General features: G+C 45.6%; 1 protein-coding gene across 1 annotated transcript in view; it reads left to right on the forward strand.

Moving 5' to 3' along the window:
- The window catches only part of CCDC62 (coiled-coil domain containing 62), a 56,648-nt gene that overhangs the window by 24,096 nt on the left and 20,203 nt on the right, over nt 1-12,349 (forward strand). The window contains 2 exon segments of the mRNA XM_050747971.1: nt 836-1,561; nt 7,422-7,566. Of these exon segments, the coding sequence (XP_050603928.1) occupies nt 836-1,561; nt 7,422-7,566 (871 nt within the window).

Consider the following 12,349-nt stretch of genomic DNA (forward strand, 5'->3'; position numbering starts at 1 on the left):
TAGCAAGACCCTGTCTCTACCAAAAAAAAAATTTTTTTTTTTTTTTTTGAGATTCGCTTTTGTCACCCAGGCTGAAGGATTGCTTGACCCTGCAACATAGCAAGGATTGCTTGACCCTTGCAACATAGCAAGACCCTGTCTCTACCAAAAAAAAAATTTTTTTTTTTAGTTTCACTCTTGTCACCCAGGCTGGAGTGCAATAGCACTATCTTGGCTCACCACAACCTCCGCCTCCCAGGTTCAAGCAATTCTCTTGCCTCAGCCTCCCAAGTAGCTGGGAATACAGGCATGTTCCACCACGCCCGGCTAATTTTTGTATATTTAGTAGAGACAGGGTTTCTCCATGTGGGTCAGGCTGGTCTCAAACTCCTGACCTCAGGTGATCCACCCACCTCAACCTCCCAAAGTGCTGGGATTACAGGCATGAGCCACTACGCCCAGCCTCAAAAAAAATTTTTTTAAGCATAAAATAGTTTATGGCATTATGGAAAGAGAGAATTGTATTTCCTAGGTATCAGAATGATACAGATTAGAATACCTGAATACAAGTGACATGAAAAATTTTAAAGGAAGATTTATTAAAAGGTTTTGTCACATTTCTGTAGGATTCTTTTTGCTCATGTAGACAGCGCAATAAGAGGTGAGGATGGAAAAGGGAATGTGGGCTTGGTGGTCAGAAAGGCTTCCTGGAGAAGGTTGGGCTAGAATTGGGCTCTGAGGTTCAGACAAATGAGTCTCATTGGGACTTAGCTCTACTGAGTTTTGGGTGAAATGTTTAGAATGATAGTATCAAGTATATCTTATAACCTCAATTTTTCTTATAATGCCACCATAGCAGAGACATGTGTTTATCAGACCTTGAAAATAACCACCCAAAAGTCGATATTAAGAGGGAAAAAAATCAGAAGTCACTGTTTAAGGACCAGAAATTTGAAGCCATGTTGGTTCAGCAAAATAGGTCAGACAAGAGCTCTTGTGATGAATGCAAAGAGAAGAAACGACAGATCAATACTGCGTTTGGGGAGAAAAGTGTAATTACGCTGTCATCCATATTTACCAAAGACTTAGTAGAGAAACACAAGTCTTGGTCGCTGGGAGGAAAAACCCAGATTGAACCTGAAAACAAAATTACATTGTGCAAGATCCATGCAAAATCACTAAAATGTCATGGCACTGGGGTTCAGAACGAAGAAAAACAACCCTCAGAAACGCCCGCTTTATCTGATGAGAAGCAGTGGCACGATGTCAGTGTTTACCTGGGCCTGACCAACTGCCCAAGTTCAAAACAGCCAGAAAAGCTGGATGTAGAGTGTCAAGATCAGATGGAAAGGTCCGAAATCTCATGCTGCCAGAAAAATGAAGCCTGTCTGGGCGAAAGTGGCATGTGTGACTCCAAGTGCTGCCACCCGAGTAACTTCATAATTGAAGCCCCAGGCCACATGTCTGATGTGGAGTGGATGAGTATTTTCAAGCCTTCCAAAATGCAGAGAATTGTCCGCCTCAAATCTGGGTGCACGTGTTCAGAAAGCTTCCGTGGGACACAACGTGACTTCCCGGCAAGGTGAGTAACATTCACGTCTGTAAACACCCGTGGAGCACACATGCCAATATTTAGAAATACAACGGGTGAGAGAAGCCACGCCATACCTACTGTTAATCCAGAAGCCGTGTTTGCTAACAGAGATCTTCCTTAGGACCAATGGTTCCCTCTTTTCGTCACAGCATGGACTGTTGAGTCTTTAATTATAGAGGCTCTGTTAGATTCCAGGGACGCGTTTATACCAAGGACGGCTTCTGAGGCAAAGGTTTTGTTTAAAAACAAAAGCAGTTGTTATGACTTGGGCAAGTATGTTTTATTAAAAAGCAAACGGGTGGATCGCTGCACAGAGTGGAATGCCGCCCTAGAGCATTCCTTGCCCCAGAAGCCATTCTGAATTGACACGCTGACCATTTCTGGTCCAGATGGCATATAACCTAGACACCACATAAAAATTTCTCTTTTTTTTTTTTTTTTGTTTTTTTTTTTTTTTTTTTTTTTTTGAGACGGAGTCTCGCTCTGTCACCCAGGCTGGAGTGCAGTGGCCGGATCTCAGCTCACTGCAAGCTCCGCCTCCCGGGTTCACGCCATTCTCCTGCCTCAGCCTCCCGAGTAGCTGGGACTACAGGCGCCCGCCACCTCGCCCGGCTAAGTTTTTGTATTTTTAGTAGAGACGGGGTTTCACTGTGTTAGCCAGGATGGTCTCGATCTCCTGACCTCGTGATCCGCCCGTCTCGGCCTCCCAAAGTGCTGGGATTACAGGCTTGAGCCACCGCGCCCGGCCATAAAAATTTCTCTTGATGCATTGTGGTGGCTTATGCCTGTAATTCTAGCACATTGGGAGGCCAAGGCAGGAGGGTCACATGAAGCCAGGAGTTTGAGACCAGCATGGGCAATATAGCGAGACGCTATCTCTACGCTTTTTTTTTTGGAGATGGAGTCCAGCTTTGTCGCCCAGGCTGGAATGCAGTGGCGCAATCTTGGCTCACTGAGACCTCTGCCTCCTGAGTTCAAGCCATTCTCCTGCCCCAGCCTCCCAAGTAGCTGGGATTAAAGGCACACACCACCATGCCCAGCTAATTTTTGTATTTTTAGTAAAGATGGGGTCTCACCATATTGGCCAGGCTGGTCTCAAACTCCTGACTTCAAGTGATCCACCCACCTTGGCCTCCCAAATTGCTGTAATTACAGGCGTGAGCCACCACGCTTGGCCTCTACACATTTTTAAAGAATTGTTTTTAAGTTAGCTGGGCATGGTGGTGTACACCTGTAGTCCCAGGATTGGGAGGCTGAGGCAGGAGGATCACTTGAGTCCAGGAATTTGAGACTAGCCTGGGTGACATAGTGAGGCTCCATCTCTACAAGAAAAAAAATTTTAATTTGCTGGGCATGGATGGCAAACACCTGTGGGAGGATCACTTGAACTCAGGAGTTTGACACGGCAGTGAGCTATGGTTGTGCCACTGCACTCCAGCTTGGGCAACAAAGTGAGACTATTCAAAAAAAAAAAAAAATGTATCATCGCTCTTTTTTTAAAAATTGAGATGAGGTGATACTATCTTGCCCAGGCTGGTCTCGAACTTCTGGGCTTAAGCAATCTTTTCACCTGTGGGGATGACAGGTGTGAGCCACCACACCCGGCATCTCTCAGCTCTTATCCAGGGTCACTTAGTGTATTTACATATCCAGCCATGCCTGCCTTTGCGTTCATTCAGTTCGTATCTGTTTGAGACTTTACATCGCCCAAACTTTCTCAATTTTTCAAAATCGTTCAGGAAGGAGGATACTTGTATTGAACAAGCTGGTAAGTTATTGGCTTTTTTAAGAGAAGAAAATGGATTAGTTGTTAGCATATGCTGCCTTATTCAGGCTTGTCTTATTGTTAAAATAGCTAAATCTTGTGTGTGAGTGGCGTCATAATAATGTCTGCTATTTTTAAATAAAGCATAGCTCTTTAATCTTAAATTACAGAAAGGATGAAGTTTCCATATTGAGAGGCGTATTTTTTTTTTTTTTTTTTTTTTTTTGAGACGGAGTCTCGCTGTGTCGCCCAGGCTAGAGTGCAGTGGCCGGATCTCAGCTCACTGCAAGCTCCGCCTCCCGGGTTTACGCCATTCTCCTGCCTCAGCCTCCCGAGTAGCTGGGACTACAGGCGCCCGCCACCTCGCCCGGCTAAGTTTTTGTATTTTTTAGTAGAGACGGGGTTTCACCGTGTCAGCCAGGATGGTCTCGATCTCCTGACCTCGTGATCCGCCCATCTCGGCCTCCCAAAGTGCTGGGATTACAGGCTTGAGCCACCGCGCCCGGCCTTTTTTTTTTTTTTTTTTTTTTTGAGATGGAGTCTCGCTCTGTCGCCCAGGCTGGAGTGCAGTGGCGCAATCTCGGCTCGCTGCAAGCTCCGCCTCCCGGGTTCACGCCATTCTCCTGCCTCAGCCTCCCGTGTAGCTGGGACTACAGGCGCCCGCCACCACGCCTGGCTAATTTTTTTGTATTTTTAGTAGAGACGAGGTTTCACCATGTTAACCAGGATGGTCTCGATCTTCTGACCTCGTGATCCGCCTGCCTCGGCCTCCCAAAGTGCTGGGATTACAGGCGTGAGCCACCGCGCCCGGCCAAGAGGCGTATTTTAATCATTACATCGGCTTTTATAGGATTTTATGATTAAAATTTATTTCTAGTGCTTAATTATTTGGAGTGTCCTTTGGCTCTTTAATTTTATTTTGTTTATTTATTTCCTCTGGCCCTTTTAGAAACTTGAATTGTTTAAAGGTCATACAGATAGTCATTCTGCCAGTTGCGAATTATTTTAAAAAGTTGGTCGTCACGCTAAATGTCATCTATTCATATTTGGTCTTTAAAGATCTTTGGATAATTGCAAGTATCATGGCACAACTGCCTATTTTTCACTACTGAACAAGGACACCCATATATTAAGGGACAAGCTTATGTCAGATAGTTTTAAGAGCATAGAGGATTAAATTTAATGTACGAAATAAGTGCAAATTTACATTCAGAGTTTCTTTCAAGGCCCTTTTGACCTCACCGACTTAAAATGATTGAAGTGATTGGCCTGTTCTGCCAGCAGAGACGGATGCCAAGATATCACATGACAAATATGTGATTAAGTAGAAAGATAATTATGTTTTTCTATTTTTCCATAGATTATAAGAACTTGCTTACCTACTTGATTATCTAACTAAAATGTTCACATTTGTGCCAGCATTCCATTTGACAAACAGGTTTACCCATGCAGGGAGAAACCGGGGGCAGCCTGTTCTCACTTTGTTTTAGGTTACAGGGGAGGAAGCAGTTCTAGTGCCTCTGGTCTGTTCCAGAACAGCTTTTCTGTCAAAATCAGGCGGATCACCTGAGGTCAGGAGTTCGAGACCAGTCTGGCCAACATGGTGAAACCCTATCTCTACTAAAAATGCAAAAATGAGCCGGACATGGTGGCACACGCCTGTAGTCCCAGCTACTCGGGAGGCTGAGGCACAAGAATCGCTTGAACCCAGGAGACGGAGGTTGCAATGACTCAAGATTATGCCACTGCACTCCAGCCTGGGCAATAGAATGGGACTCAGTCTCAAAAAAAAAAAAGTTATTGGCCAGGTGAGGTGGCTCATGCCTGCAATCCCAACACTTCGGGAGGCCAAAGCAAGGAGGATCTCTTGAGTTCAGAAGTTCAAGGCCATAGTGGGCAACATAGTGAAACCCCATCTCTAATGATAACAAAAATAAATAAATAAACAAAGCCATTAACAAAAATCAATCTCAAAAACTGAAAACCTAAAATTTTCACAAGTATAACCTTATTCCGTGTTTTTTTTTTTTTTTTTTTTTTTTTTTCTTTTTAGAGATAGGGTCTCGCTGTCACCCAGGCTGGAGTGCAGTGTTATAGTGATAGCTCACTGCAGCCTCTAACTCCTGGGCTCAAGTGATCCCACCTCAGCCTCCCAAGTAGCTGGGACTACAGGCAGGAATTACTGCACTTGGCTCTTTTTTTTTTTGAGATGAAGTTTTGCTCTTGTCCCCTAGGCTGGAGTGCAATGGCACGATCTTGGCTCACTGCAACCTCTGCCTCCTGGGTTCAAGCGATTCTCCTGCCTCAGCCTCTCGAGTAGCTGAGATTACAGGCATGCGCCACCATGCCCGGCTGATTTTTGTATTTTTTTAGTAGAGGCGCAGTTTTACCATGTTGGCCAGGCTGGTCTCAAACTCCTGACCTCAGGTGATCCGCCCTTCTCAGCCTCCCAAAGTATGGGGATTACAGGTATGAGTCACTGCACCCAGCCGGCTTTTTTTTTTTTTTTTTTTAAGAATCAGTCTATTGGCCGGGCGCGGTGGCTCAAGCCTGTAATCCCAGCACTTTGGGAGGCCGAGACGGGTGGATCACGAGGTCAGGAGATCGAGACCATCCTGGCTAACACAGTGAAACCCCGTCTCCACTAAAAAATACAAAAAACTAGCCGGGCGAGGTGGCGGGCGCCTGTAGTCCCAGCTACTCGGGAGGCTGAGGCGGGAGAATGGCGTGAACCTGGGAGGCGGAGCTTGCAGTGAGCTGAGATCCGGCCACGGCACTCCAGCCTGGGCGACAGAGCGAGACTCCGACTCAAAAAAAAAAAAAAAAAAAAGAATCAGTCTATTTGGCCAGGTGCGGTGGCTCACGGCTGTAATCCCAGCACTTTGGGAGGCCAAGGCGGGTGGATCACGAGGTCAGGAGATTGAGACCATCCTGGCTAACACGGTGAAACCCCGTCTCTACTAAAAATACCAAAAAAATTAGCCGGGCGTAGTGGCGGGCGCCTGTAGTGCCAGCTGCATGGGAAGCTGAGGCTGGAGAATGGCATGAACCTGGGAGGCGGAGCTTGCAGTGAGCCAAGATCCCGCCACTGCACTCCAACCTGGGTGACAGAGCCAGACTCTGTCTCAAAAAAAAAAAAAAAAAAAGAATTAGTCTATTTTAATTTTTTCCCCCCTTTTAGATGATCCTATCTCTAGAACGTTCAGTTCATTGTATTTTCAGGGGGACATTCTTTATTCTATAGTTACCTTTATCTAACAATTTTGTTTTAATTCTTTTTTTTTTTTTTTTTTTTTTTTGAGACAGAGTCTCGCTTCATTGCCAGGCTGGAGTGCAGTGGTGCAATCTCGGCTCTCTGCAACCTCCGCCTCCTGGGTTCAAGCAATTCTCATGCCTCAGCCTCCTGAGTAACTGGCATTACAGGCACGTGCCACCACACCCAGTTAATTTTTTATTTTTGAGGCAGTCTCGCTCTGTCGCCTAGGCTGGAGTGCAGTGGCATGATCTTGGCTCACTGCACGCTCTGCTTCCCGGGTTCACGCCATTCTCCTTCCAAGTAGCTTCAGCCTTCTGAATAGCTGGGACTAAGGTGCCTGCCACCATGCCCGCCTAATTTTTTGTATTTTTAGTAGAGACGGGGTTTCACTGTGTTAGGATGGTCTCGATCTCCTGACCTCGTGATCCGCCCACCTCGGCCTCCCAAAGTGCTGGGATTACAGGCATGAGCCACTGCGCCCGGCCACACCCAGCTAATGTTTATATTTTTAGTAGAGATGGGGTTTCACCATGTTGGCCAGGATGGTCCTGATCTCCTGACCTATGATCCACCCGGCTCAGCCTCCCAAAGTGCTGGGATTATAGGCGTGAGCTACTGTGCCCGGCCTTGTTTTCATTCTTATTTGCAAAAGGTGTGCATTAACTTATAATATTCTATTCCAATCTATAATGTTCTACTCAAACTTGCGCTGCTTCAATAACAAAAACACTTGTTTGTCCTTTTAAGATACTTTTAAAAGTATAAGAGTGATCTATGTATGATATTGTTTTAAGATATCTGTTTTTGTTGGGTTTTCTTATTCATAGTGAGCTAATTGCCATCCAAGATTCCCACTCTTTGGGTTCTTCAAAATCTGCCTTGAGAGAGGATGAGACAGAGTCCTCTTCCGATAAAAAGAACTCGCCTAAGAGTTTGTTAATCTGCAAAGATGCACCAGCATTCAATGAAAAGGTTTGTATTTTGCTTAGAATTTCGCAGCTTACTCAAGTCAGACCTCTCACCAAAGGCTTTTAATGCTCCTCCGGCAACCACTGTTAGCGTGCTTATTTTGGCTATTCCTCCGTTTTGTTTTGTTTTTTTTATTCTAGGATTTTAAGATGCTTTTAAGGCAATCCTGTTATTTATTTTATTATTTTGTGTTTGTTTTGTTCTGTTTCTTTGAGACGGGGTACTCAGTCACCCAGGCTGTAGTGCAGTGGTACAATCATGGCTCCCTGCAGCCTCAACCTCCTGGGCTCAAGCAATCCTCCTGCCTCAGCCTCCCCAGTAGCTGCAACTACAGGCATATGCCACCACTCCCAGCTAATTTTCTTATTTTTTGTAGAGACAGGGTCTCAATTTGTTGCCCAGTCTGGTCTTGAACACTTGGGCTCAGTGATCTTCTTGCCTTGGCCTCCCAAAGTGCTGGGATTATACATGTGAACCGCCGTGCCGGGACTACTTTTTTTTCTTCCAAGAAAGATTGTTTGTTTGTTTGTTTACTTATTGGCAACTTGATACATGTGGGTTGTAAAAAAAAAAAAAAAAAAAGGAAGAAAAGAAAAACAAACCACAAGAACAATACAGAAATGTACACCCAGAAGATATCACCCAACTACCTGGTCTCAGCTGCCCCTTCCGCCAAATACACAACCCCTGGCAGTGTCTAGAGAGACCCCAGGTGACACGTTGGTGGGCTTGCTTACAGATTTCTCTGTCTGCAGAGACATGCATACAGACTAATGTGTGGTAAATGGGATTTCATTACATAAGAAAATGTCTGGCCAGGTACCATGTCTCATGCCTGTAATCCCAACACTCTGGGGGACCAAGGTGGGAGGATCACTTAAGCCCAGGATCAGCATGGGCAACATAGCAAGACCCTGCCTCTATTTTTTATTTCAATAAAATTTTAAAAACATAAAAAAGGAAAACATCGCCAGGTGCAGTGGCTCATGCCTGTAATCCCAACACTTTGGGAGGCCGAGGTGCGCAGATCACCTGAGGTCAGGAGTTTGAGACCAGCCTGACCAACATGGTGAAACTCCATCTCTACTAAAATACAAAAATTAGCCGGGCATAGTGGAGGGCACCTGTAATCTCAGTTACTTGGGAGGCTGAGGTGGGAGAATGGCTTGAAACCAGGAGGTGGAGGTTGCAGTGAGCCGAGGTTGCGCCATTGCATTCCAGCCTGGCAACAGAGCGAGATTCTGTCTCAAAACAAAAAACAAAAAAACAAAAACAAAAAAAAGGAAAACATCTAACATCTATGATTTACCAGGATACCAGGGTGGCAAATTGAAATCTTCATCCCACTAATGGGATCACAGGCATGAGGTGCTGCACTGGCCGGACATTGTCTTATATAATGAAATCCCATTTACCACACATTAGTCTGTATGTGACAGACTAATAGTGACACATTCATTACACCCAAACCCCTTTGGAATTCTTCCTCTGCCCTGTGCATCCCTCCCTATTCCCAGACAACCACTGGTCTCTTTTCTGTAACACAGATTAGTTTGCATTTTCTAGAATTTTATATTAATGCGTTCAAACTTTTGTGTCCCTCTTGTTTCTTTCACTCAGTGTAATTATCTTGAGATTAACCTATGTGACTGTGTGTATAAATAATTCCTTTTTGTTGCTGAGAAGTATCCTATTGTGTGGATATATTAGGTTGGTGCAAAAGTAAATATGGTCTTTGTCATTAAAAGCAATGGCAGGCCATTAAAAGTAATCCCAACACTTTGGGAGACTGAGGCAGGCGGATCACTTGAGGTCAGACGTTCCAGACCAGCCTGGCCAGCACAGTGAAACCCCCTGTCTACTAAAACCACAAAAATTAGCTTGGTGTGGTGGCGTGTGCCTGTAATCCCAGCTACTTGGGAGGCTGAGGCAGGAGAATTACTTAAACTCAGGAGGCGAGGGTTGCAGTGAGTCAAGATCATGCTACTGGACTCCAGCCTGGGTGACAGAGCGAGACTCAATCTCAAAAAAAAAAAGAAAAAAAAGAGTAATGGTAAAAACCACAAATACTTTTTTTTTTTTTTTTTTTTGAGACGGAGTCTTGCTCTGTCACCCAGGCTGGAGTGCAGTGACGCGATCTTGGCTCACTGCAAGCTCTGCCGCCTCCCGGGTTCACGCCATTCTCCTGCCTCAGCCTCCCAAGAAGCTGGGACTACAGGTGCCTGCTGCCACGCCCAGCTAGTTTTTTTGTATTTTTAGTAGAGATGGGGTTTTACCGTGTTCGCCAGGATGGTCTCGATCTCCTGACCTCGTGATCCACCTTGGCCTCCCAAAGTGCTGGGATTACAGGCGTGAGCCACCGCGCCCGGCCCGCAATTACTTCTGCACCAACCTATTACCACAGTGATTTAGCCATTCACTTGTGAATGGACATTTGGGTTGTTTCTGGTGTGCTGGGTAATACAAATAAAGCTGCTTGCATATTTATGTGTAAATAAGTCTTGGTATAGATACTTTTTTTTTCATTTATCTAGGAATGGAATGCTAGCTAGGTCATACGGTAGGTGTATATTTAACCTTTTCTTTCTTTTTTTTAGAGACAGGGTCTCGCTCTGTCACCCAAGCTGGAATGCAGTGGCGCAATCATGGCTTCCTGCGGTCTCAAACTCCTGGACTCAAGTAATCCTCCCACCGCAGCCTCCCAAGTAGCTGGGATTATAGGCATGAACCATTACGCCCAGCTCATTTTTAAATTTTTTGTGGAGACGGGGTCCTGTTATGTTGCCCAGGGTGGTCTCAATCTCCTGACCTCAAGCAATCCTCCTGCCTCAGCCTCCCAAAGTGCTGGGGTATATTTAACATTTTAAGAAACTGCCAGATGTTTTCCAAAGTACCAGTTACATTCCCATCAGTGTATGACGGTCCCAGCTGCTCCAGATTCCAGTCAATACTTGCTATGATCCATTTTTAAATTCCAGACATTCTAATAGGTATGAAGTGGTATCTCAATGTAGTTTTAAGTCGCATTCCCCTAATGACTAACAATGTTGTGCATCTTTTCACACACTAAACCACCATATATTTATAGCTTTGTTTTCAACTGATAGAGAAGTTCTAACCAGTTATTCAATCCCAAAGAGACACTATTCTTTATGTCTGTGTAGAATATCCCTTCTTTAATTACTTCTCGAGATTTATTTCCTCTCTGCACCATGCTAATAAAACACTTATCAGGCCAGGCGTGGTGGCTCATGCCTGTAATCCCAGCACCTTGGGAGGCTGAGGCGGGTGGATCACCTGAGGTCGGGAGTTGAAGACCAGCCTGGCCAACATGGTGAAACCCCGTCTCTACTAAAAATACAAAAATAGCCAGGTGTTATAGCTCATGCCTGTGGTCCCAGCCACTCAAGAGGTTGATGTGGAAGAATTGCTTGAGCCCGGGAGGCGGAGGCTGCAGCAAGCTGAGATTGTGCCATTGCACTTCAGCCTGGGCGACAGAGCCAGACCCTGTTTTAAAAAATAATAATAGGCCGGGCGTGGTGGCTCATGCCTGTAATCCCAGCACTTTGGGAGGCCGAGGTGGGTGGATCACCTGAGGTCAGAAGTTCAAGACCAGCCTGGTCAACACGGTGAAACCCCGTCTTTACTAAATATACAAAAATTAGCCAGGCATGGTGGCAGGTGCCTGTAAACTCAGCTACTCAGGAGACTGAGGCAGGAGAATCGCTTGAACCCGGGAGGCAGAGGTTGCAGTGAGCCGAGATCACACCATTGCACTTCAGCCTAGGCAACAAGAGCAAAACATCGTTCCAATAATAATAATCATCATCATAAATTTGTTGAGTTAATGTTTATTTCTCCTGTTCATCATTTGGAATCACATGGTAAACACATTTTGAATTCTCTTTTTAAAAAGGAGAGAAAAGGCCGGGCGTGGTGGCTCAAGCCTGTAATCCCAGCACTTTGGGAGGCCGAGACGGGCGGATCACGAGGTCAGGAGATCGAGACCAACCTGGCTAACATGGTGAAACTCCATCTCTACTAAAAAATACAAAAAAACTAGCCGGGCGTGGTGGCGGGCGCCTGTAGTCCCAGCTACTCGGGAGGCTGAGGCAGGAGAATGGCGTAAACCCGGGAGGTGGAGCTTGCAGTGAGCTGAGATCCAGCCACTGCACTCCAGCCTGGGTGACAGAGCGAGACTCTGTCTCAAAAAAAAATTTTTTTTCTTTTTGAGGCAGATTCTCACTCTTGTCACCAAGACTGGAGTGCAGTGGCGTGATCTTGGCTCACTGCAACCTCCGCCTCCTGGATTCAAGCAATTCTCCACCTCAGACTCCCAAATAGCTGGGATTACAGGTGTGTGCCATCACACCCAGCTAATTTTTCTGTATTTTTAGTAGAGACAGAGTTTCACCATGTTGGCCAGGCTAGTCTTGAACTCCTAACCTCACATGATCCACCTGCCTCAGCCTCCCAAAGCATTAGGATTAGAGGTGTTAGCCACCGCACCTGGCCATAGCCAGAGGGGATTTCACCATGTTGACCAGGCTGGTCTTGAACTTCTGACCTCAGGTGATCCACCCGCCTCAGCCTCCCAAGGTGATGGGATTACAGGCATGAGCCACCACGCCTGGCCTGATAAGTGTTTTATTAGCATAGTGCAGAGAGGAGGTAAATCTCGAGAAGTAATTAAAGAAGGGATATTCTACACAGACATAAAGAATAGTGTCTCTTTGGGATTGAATAACTGGTTAGAACTTCTCTATCAGTTGAAAACAAAGCTATA

This window comes from Macaca thibetana, chromosome 11 (assembly GCF_024542745.1).
Source record: "Macaca thibetana thibetana isolate TM-01 chromosome 11, ASM2454274v1, whole genome shotgun sequence".
Classification (NCBI taxonomy): domain Eukaryota; kingdom Metazoa; phylum Chordata; class Mammalia; order Primates; family Cercopithecidae; genus Macaca; species Macaca thibetana.